At 28.3% G+C, this 9,504-nt stretch overlaps 1 protein-coding gene across 1 annotated transcript; it reads left to right on the forward strand.

The window, feature by feature from the left end:
• Positions 1 to 6,180: 6,180 nt before the first annotated feature.
• LOC137817091 (scarecrow-like protein 30) lies at positions 6,181 to 8,581 on the forward strand. Its single transcript, XM_068620324.2, has one exon. The coding sequence runs from the start codon at positions 6,554 to 6,556 to the stop codon at positions 8,486 to 8,488; it is 1,935 nt and encodes a 644-aa protein (XP_068476425.2). The 5' UTR covers positions 6,181 to 6,553; the 3' UTR covers positions 8,489 to 8,581.
• Positions 8,582 to 9,504: the final 923 nt, after the last annotated feature.

Raw genomic sequence — 9,504 nt, forward strand, 5'->3', positions numbered from 1 at the left:
TGAGTTTAAAATTAATTAAAATGAACGATTGTCAAAAAACTTTAATGAACAACAAACAAAAAAAAAAGACGTAATTATTCATTCATAAATAGAAATGGCGCAATAAAAATAAACAAAAGAGACAAATTTATAAGGAACTATTAAGAACGAGAAAAGATTGACAATTAGATTTGACTTGTACTATTAACGAGGTTTTAATTAGTTTTTCTACCTTATAATTATTTTTAAATTGATATTTCTTATCTAAATAAAACATTATACTGGAAAAACCAAACATTGAATTTTAACACGTCTCATGTTAATACCATTTTAAAAATTTTAAAAAAAAACTATTTTCATCCACCATCCATAATATAACCCTTTTACTTTAAGAATAAAGGATTTTATATATTTTGTGAATTGTTAAAGTGAGTGTTGTTAGGTGCAGTCCATGTTCACATTATTTGAGTTCTTGATTGTCTCATTCCACTTTTAAGAATATAAATTATTAGTCAAGATCGACTCTGTCCAGATTCTTAGGTTATACCATTAAAAAGCAACATATTATAAAGTGGATTTCATTCATTTCTCAAAATAAATGAAGATTCGAATCATTTGTCATGAATGTAGATTTCACTCATTGCAAAAATAAAACAAAGGGTAAAGGAGAAAAATATTATAATGTAGATTTGATTCTTGTCATAAATGAAGATATACCAAATCAATTTTAGAGAAAAAAATAAGTAGTTGTTAATAAATTAGAAACCATTTTAGGAATTAAATAATTTTTTTTAAATTAGTTTTTATTATTGTTAAATGGTTTATAAAATGGTATTGTACCGGTCAACACCGGACGATCGAGGGTTACACATTAAATAAATTTAATTAAATAAAGAACGTAGTTACACGTGGAACGAGCAGTTATAACCCCCGCTGAATAAGTCAAACACGTTCTCATGGAACACTCCTTGGATTCCAGGAAACCACCAAACACGACCCAAAGACCACTAGGTCTGTCTCTAACCACCAACTGACCAGTTGGTTGGCCCACATGACCAAGGTCCAAGTCAACCTACTAAAGGGACTTCTGAAAGGGGAAAAAATGTATGTTTTTCATAAGATCAGATAATTCTCATTGAGCACCATCGCTAACTTGAGCGTCGGAGTGCAATCGCAGGTACCCCACCGGCCGACCAAGGCACGCGAAGAGAGAAGAAAACTTGAAACATAGGACAGCTAAGAGCGAAGTAAGTATTGTGTATCGACGTGGATCAACATTGCTCAGCTCCCAATATCCATACAGGTACAGGTATCTAATTAACAACCAATGTTTTTCTACCAAATTTAGAAACTAAATAATTGGTAGTTAAAACTTTGGTAGCTAATTAGATACCAATTTAGAAACTATTTAACAATAATATAAACTAGTTTAGAAATCAATTTTTTTTTTTAGTTTCTAAAATGGTCTCTAATTTAGTTACTATTGCAACTAATTATTTAGCTTTCTAAAAATTGGTTTTTATTTGATGATTTTCTTGTAGTCACAACATAACCAAACATAATTAAAGTTGAGAAATCTTACATCCATTAAATAAAAAATATTTTTATAATATATAGATGAATGTAAATCTCAATTTATAAGTTAGAATTTTATAAAGTTGAATTAATTTAAGATTTACTTCTTAATATTATATTAGTCACTTAGATTATATTTTAATAAAAATTTAATTAATTTATTAGATCATCTGTTATCACTCCATTATCAAATCATTCATAATATATAGTTTCACGTATAATTTAATAATATCATTTAATTAATTTATTAGATATGCGTTATCAGTCAATTAAATCATTCACAATATATAGTTTCACACATAAAGTCAATTAAATCATTCACAATATATAGTTTCACACATAAATTGATAGTACCAGAAGAATCATGTAATTAATATTTAACTAAATTCCAACAAAATTTTCTATAAATGGTACATGTAGTCTTTTATATAAAAATTATTTTCTATGAATGGCCTCTCATAGTTCTCCTGAAATTGTTATAGAAACCTATCATTTTGTTCCATCTAGCTGCTACTTTAGTAATTGGACAAAATTCTAGCTCTATTTCTTTAGCTATGAAAAAATCAAAACTAATGATTAATTGTGGTTGAAAGTTTTCTGGTTCAAAAGACTATTCCTGCAATATAAAAATATGTGTACCTTTATGATGCTAAAATTATTAATTTGGGCATAGAATCAAAAGGAGAATCAAAAGAAATAGAAAGTCAATAGAGAAACTTAAAGCAGGGGGCATGTATCTCGATTTATCTTACTCTCAAATAAAACAGAAAACGACATGGTTGAAGTTTCAAAGAGAAGTCATAAGACATAAACAAGGTCTAAATCATTATCTTATCATGCATATACATAGAAAAAGATAAAGTTATCTTTGAATGTTCCCACTTTTCAATTTTTTATATGGTACTTGTTAAACAATGTTTTCTCCTTTGCCTTCTATGTTATGGACAAGTGGATTTACATCTTGGGAAGCAAGAAAACATTGTATTCGACTGCATAACACTCAAATAAAAATAAATAAAATAAAAATAAAAACTTTCATATATACGACTTGACATTTAGTTATGCTGACATCAAGTAACAACAATCATTTGTCATCATATAAAAGAAATACAAAAATATGAAAGAATTAGACCAAAACTCATATATTAACAAAAACGATACATAGATAAATTATATGTATTTATAAAAAAATTTACGAATAGACTAGATGGTAGTTTATTATACTGATGAAATGATTTTCTATGAATAAATCCTAAAATAAATATTTTATTTATTTATATATTTTTATTCCGTTACTATTTTATTTCACTTTTTTTCTTTTCTTTATAAAAAAATACCAATAAAAAAAATCTTTAGGGATAGGATGTTTTGAATGACTCGAGGTCAAGGATTCCCTTGCATTTGACCATGATACTTTTGACTACTACTTTTTTTTATTTGTTTTTTATTTATTTTTTTATTTGAACCTTATATTCATAGAATGAAGACTAACTGCACTTATCTCCCGTGTGGGTGACAGAGATTGCTACTGGCCCATCCCAACCACTTTTTTTTTTATCAGTAACCAATGTTGAATATAAAAAGAATATAAAAAGAAATTGTGTGATAATTTTGTCCTTTTTATTTTTTTATTATGTGAATTTTTAATTCTGTATTTAAAATACATTTCTGTCAACTTTAGTTTCTTATTATATGGGGTTTGAGAGTGTTATATAGTAGGGTTAGGAAGGTTTTAGTTATATTATTAACAATGTTATCTGTTAAACTTTTCTTTCATAATATAATACTTCAAAAAATGTAAAATGCTATTTTTTTATTATTATTATTGCATTTTACTTGAACAATCAAGAATTTTGAAAACTATAAATTGCTCCTTTATTAATATGTATATATATATATATTTAAATAATTAAAAATAATTTATTCTGCAAGATACTCATTTTGCATATTATACAGTCTACATAGTTTCTTAAACAAAAATTTGTTTATACAATATAATCTTATAACTATTTAAACAATATTTTTCAAGAGTTTACTGTGCTTCCTCTCAACTTTTAAAATACAATCCAACTTAATTATAATTTTGTAGTGAATCATTGAGTTGGATTAAGTTTTTTTAGTGCATCCCATTATAATTAGCTAGTATTTGGTTCAGGATTTTTAATTTAATAAAATTGATCCAATCATTATAAATAATAAAAATATTATTTATCTGAATATTTTAATATAAAATAATTTTATGTTTTATCTTATGATTATATATTATAAATATTAAGAAATGTTAAAAATGTTTATTATTTAAATTATAATTTAATTGGGATGTGGTGAAATTTTATATTAAATTATCCCATAGATCACTCTTTGTATCTTTATTTTTCTATCCTTTTTTATTATATAGTATGTTTTTGCACTTTTTTGTCTTTCTTATTAGCTAAATATTATATTGTTAAAAAAATTCTTTGTTGTGTAAAAAAAAATCTTTGTTGGATGACTTGGGGATCAAGATTTCCCACATGTGCACTTCTGACTACATCACATGTCACATGTGATCTTTCTTTTCTTTCTTTTTCTCTTAAATATACACTTCTACAAGAAAAATAACACTTAATATTTTGTGTTTGCTCATATTCTATTTACGTAATTTTTAAATTTTAATAAGAGATTATCTGTTTTTAGATGATATTATTATAATATTTCAATTTTCAAAACAAGTATATCATATTTATTTCTTTTTACCTCTTTTAAAATATAATTTATATTTTTCATTTTCTTTTTACCTATTACTCACGATATTTTGCATTTTCTAAGTTGAAAATTATGTCGAGCAACATTCCATTATAAAACTTAATTTGGAAAATTATTAAAAAAATAAATTTGATTATTAGACATGATTTAAGAAGTACCAATATACATGTAAAGAAAATGTATTTATTAATTTAATTATACCATTTTCTCTATCATTACTTTTTAGGATATATTTGTTATGATTATGATATTTTTCTTTTAAAATGAAGGTATTTCTTAATTATGAAAGTAATAATATAATAATATACAATATTTATTAAAAAAATATTAAATAAAAATAATTTTAGAAACAATAAATAATTAATCACTATATTAACTAAATTAGATATTATTTTAAAGTCTAAAAAATTTATTAGTATTTAAATTAATTTTTATTATTAATAAAAACTAGAAATTAATTTTTAAACTGTTATCTAATTAGTTATCCATGTTTTACATAATATTTACTTTAAATTAATTATTTACTAATTTTAAAGTAATTGATAATTAAACTTTGATAACTAATTTATGTTTTATTAACGATAGAAATTACTTTAGATAGTAAAAAAAATATCAATCACTAAATAATCAAAATTACTAATAATTTTTTTTAAAATAATATTTAATTTAATTAATATAGTAATTAATTATTTTTTTCTCAATATTTTGTATAATAAATTATTCAATAATATATAATATTACTCAATCATTAATAGTAGTTGTTGGGATAATTCTAATAACTAATGAAAGTCACTACTACACAAATAATTAAATTTATTATAATTGTCATTATGGTTTTCTATAAATATTAATATCAAATCATAATTTTCAGGTTTATTAGATATATTGGGCAAACAAGTTTCATTTTTCTATTAAATCTATGTCTTTATATATGATAGTTTTACTATTCCACCCTCATCAATTGAGCAAGAATTACAATTTTTTTATTTATTTTTAATTTATATATATTACATTTTGATTTTTTTATGGATATAAAGTTCCAACATGTAAGAATTTCATATCAAACAATTTTTAATTGTACTAAATCATTTTTTCAACTTTTCATATGGTATAAAATAATATATTAAGGAACAAAAGAAGCCAAACATTAATTTTACAGGTTATTATATAACTTTTATTTTTGTAAATATTAAATTATCAGTATATTTTTTGAGCAATTAATAATTATTTTTTTGAATTAAAGTACCTATACCATATGAAATTATCGTATGAAGGTCTCAATTTAAATATACGATTGATAAAAATGTGTACTTCATCCCATTTGAGATTTATTGTTTCATGTGTGTATAATTGGCTGACATAGATTTCAAAGGGATATATATCTAAATAGTAATTTTTTTTTTAATAAAATTATAAAAAAAAAGCACTGGATTTTTTTTTGTAATAAAATAATAATCCTCATATAAAAATATAAAATATAATCTCCATTGCAGGTAAGAAATAATTATAATATTTTCTGTAAATTGTGTTTTAATTATAAATATTTGTACACTTTGACCTTAACATTTTATACCTATTCATGGATAAAGTTCTCTTCTTCTTGTCTTATGTTTAATTATTTGTTTGTAACAATGTTGTGATTACCTTTTAAAAAAATACAATTAAATTTTGTTTTATATAATTACACTAGTTTTTTTAAAAATTTCACATCGACTAAAGATTAAAACATTTCATTGTATATAAGTAGATGGAATCTTCAATCTCATAAATTTGTTTTATTTGATTGAGTTAGACTTATATAATAATTTTACTCTAATTTTAATCTTATAGACAACGAAGAAATACTAACAAAAGGTGCTTGGCGGCTTTGACCATGCTTTCCTCCTTCCATGAAGTTTCCTTACTACATAATGATATCATTCTATATAAGAAAGTTAACATCATACATCATTCAAAAGTGTCGGTTACACACCTCTGTTACAACACACTGTCACCTCTGTTACAAAACATTTTCTCTGAGTTTACGAGGTTTGGTTTGCCCCCAACTTAGACTCATCACACTCTATACCATGATTATGTTTTTACTCTGAGATTCATGTATCATCAATATCCCTTCGCTATTCTTCTCATTTTCTTCATTTGATTCTGTTTCTTCTTCTCTATTAATTCACTTCAAAGTTTCACTTTGATTCCTAGCCACATATTGTTAGCTAATCTTCACATACATCTATATTAAGTTCTTGGTGAGTTCATCATGCTTTCCACCAACTCTCTCCTGCAAAATTTTGGAGGTTCTATCTCGGTGTTTTCAGATCAGAACCAAGTGGCGGAGGGGATTGAGTTTGATGATTCATCTTCTCCTTCTTCTGGTACAAGCTCAAGTGGAGAATCGACCAAGTACTCTAACAACATCCTTAGATACATAAGCGACATCCTCATGGATGAGGAAGACGACCTGGAGAGCAAACCCTGCATGTTGCAGGAATGTTTGAGACTCCAGGCTGCTGAAAAATCCTTCCTTGATGTCCTTGTCCATCGCAGTTCTTCTTTCAGTGGTGAAATCGTAGACCCTGATGAAAATTTTGGTCGCACTGCTAGTTTTGAGAGCAATGGCAGCTGCACTACTGAGAATTCATGTGACTCTGACTTGGTCAACGGTGTGGGTGAATTTGACTCTTCTTTTCTACTACAGCAAACCCATCTAGTTTATTCCCCAGATGTAGTTGATGCATTTAGGGCTCGTGATGGAACCTGGAATCTCGTTCAGTCTCATACAAAGCCGGTGATGGTGGAAGAGGGTTGTTCAGGTTCAGCATCCAGAGAAAAGAGAAGCCATCAGAATGATGATGGTTTTCATGAACAAGATGGAAGAAGAGGCAGCAAGGTTTCAGCTGTGTTTTCTGATGAGTTAGAGCCGCCAGAGATCTTAGATGAGCTGTTGCTTTGTCAAAGTGGAAGAAGTGGATCTGGTTCTGAACCATCACAAGGTGTTGATTTAAGAGGGTCCAATGGAAAGGCAACACGCACACGTCCAAAGAAAGGGTCCACCAAAGCAGGTACAGCAGCTGTTGATTTATGGACCCTTCTAACTCAATGTGCACAGGCAGTGGCAAGCTTTGACCAAAGGAATGCAAATGAGTTACTCAGCCAGATTAGGCAACACTCTTCACCTTATGGGGATGGACTCCAGCGTTTGGCTCATTACTTTGCCAATGGCCTTCAGATAAGGTTGGCTGCTGGAACGCCATCATATGTGCCACTGGAAGTGGCAACTGCTGCTGATATGTTGAAAGCTTACAAATTATTTGTTACATCCTCTCCTTTGCAAAGGATGTCAAATTATTTGGCAACCAAGACCATCATTAGTCTTGTGAAAAATGAGAGCAGCGTTCATATTATTGACTTTGGCATTTGCTATGGTTTTCAGTGGCCCTGCCTCCTCAAAAAGCTCTCAGAAAGACAGGGTGGTCCTCCAAGGCTTCGTATAACAGGAATTGATCTTCCTCGGCCAGGATTTCGGCCTGCTGAAAGGGTTGAGGAGACAGGGCGGCGTTTGGAAAACTACTGCAAGAAGTTCAATGTCCCTTTTGAGTACAATTGCCTTGCACAGAAATGGGAAACTATAAAACTTGCAGATCTCAAGCTAGACGCGAATGAAGTGACTGTTGTTAGCTGTTTCAACCGGCTGAAGAACCTGCCAGATGAAACTGTGGCAGTGAACTGTCCAAGAGATGCAGTGTTGAAGTTGATTAGGAAGATCAATCCAAACATCTTCATCCATGGGGTGGTCAATGGCTCTTATAGTGCACCTTTTTTCCTGACACGGTTCAGGGAAGCGCTGTACCACTTCTCATCACTGTTTGATATGTTTGAGGTTAATGTACCTCGTGAAGACTCGCAAAGAGTGATGTTTGAGAAAGGGTTGCTTGGAAGAGATGCCATGAATGTTATAGCGTGTGAGGGGGCTGAGAGAGTTGAGAGACCGGAGACCTACAAGCAGTGGCAGGTTAGGAACCTGAGAGCTGGGTTCAAACAAGTTCCTTTGGATCCTGAGTTGGTGAATTATGCTAAACAAATGGTGAAGAACGAATATCACAAAGATTTTGTAGTGGCTGAGGATGGCAAGTGGATTTTGCAGGGGTGGAAAGGGCGAATTCTGAATGCCATTTCTGCATGGGCTCCTGCTTGAGAAATGTCCAGAAAATGTCTTGTAACTAGTAAATCTACTCCTAGGTTGGTTAAACAAAATGGAATAAACTACTCTTTGCACTTTCTTTCTCCATTTGTGTTTGCACTTTATATACTACTATTCAATTCACTTTTTTGCAGTCATGGCATGACATTTCTTTTCTTAATGAAGCACAATTTACTACTGATAGTAAAAGACAGAAGAAGATAAAAATAAAAAAGGAATCTGCAAATTGTAGTAACAAACCGTAGCAGACAATACTCTGAATTAAGGATTAGATAAGGATATCTTAATTAATTAGCTAAGGATATCTCAAAAGGCTTGGTTAACAAAACCACAGTTTTTTAAAGGTTTAAGGAGATGTTTGCTGTCCATTAAAATATCAAGTTTTTGGTACTGGTTGGTTACTATCTAGCTTAGACAACTTAGAACAATTTGCTTGGTAAGCTTGTACAGAGATTGTTTGATTCCTCATCATAAAGCCTCATTTCATCAAAATAGCATGTACAAGTTTTTTATATGAATAAAGTTATACACCAATAAATACAAAAACCGTAAAACTAATTTCAGTTCAATTACAAAGACAGGTTAAAGCCCCAATTTAATGTAAGCACAGTCTTCACCATTTAAATAGGATGAATTAACTAAATTCAATAATAATTTAACTAAGGATGACAATATGGATTGTTCGGTCATATGGGTGTAGAAGATGTGGATTGATTTTATTGATTCAGAATATAAGAGTTGACAATCATATAAGATATTTTTTTTAAATTAATAAAATATAAATTTTAAATAAAATTATTTTATGTTTATTTTTATATTTGTTTAGATGAATTAGGTAAATTGTCATAATGTTACTCTTAAACATATGCGTAAGTAAAAAAAAATTATAATGTTCTGATTTTTAAAGAAATTTAAATTTGAATCATACTAATAAATTGATTAATAAGATATTTCATTAAATTCATTATTTTTTTAAGATAATATGTAGACGCATTATTATTATTTTAATT

This window comes from Phaseolus vulgaris, chromosome 5, assembly GCF_051622355.1.
Source record: "Phaseolus vulgaris cultivar YP4 chromosome 5, ASM5162235v1, whole genome shotgun sequence".
Classification (NCBI taxonomy): Eukaryota; Viridiplantae; Streptophyta; class Magnoliopsida; order Fabales; family Fabaceae; genus Phaseolus; species Phaseolus vulgaris.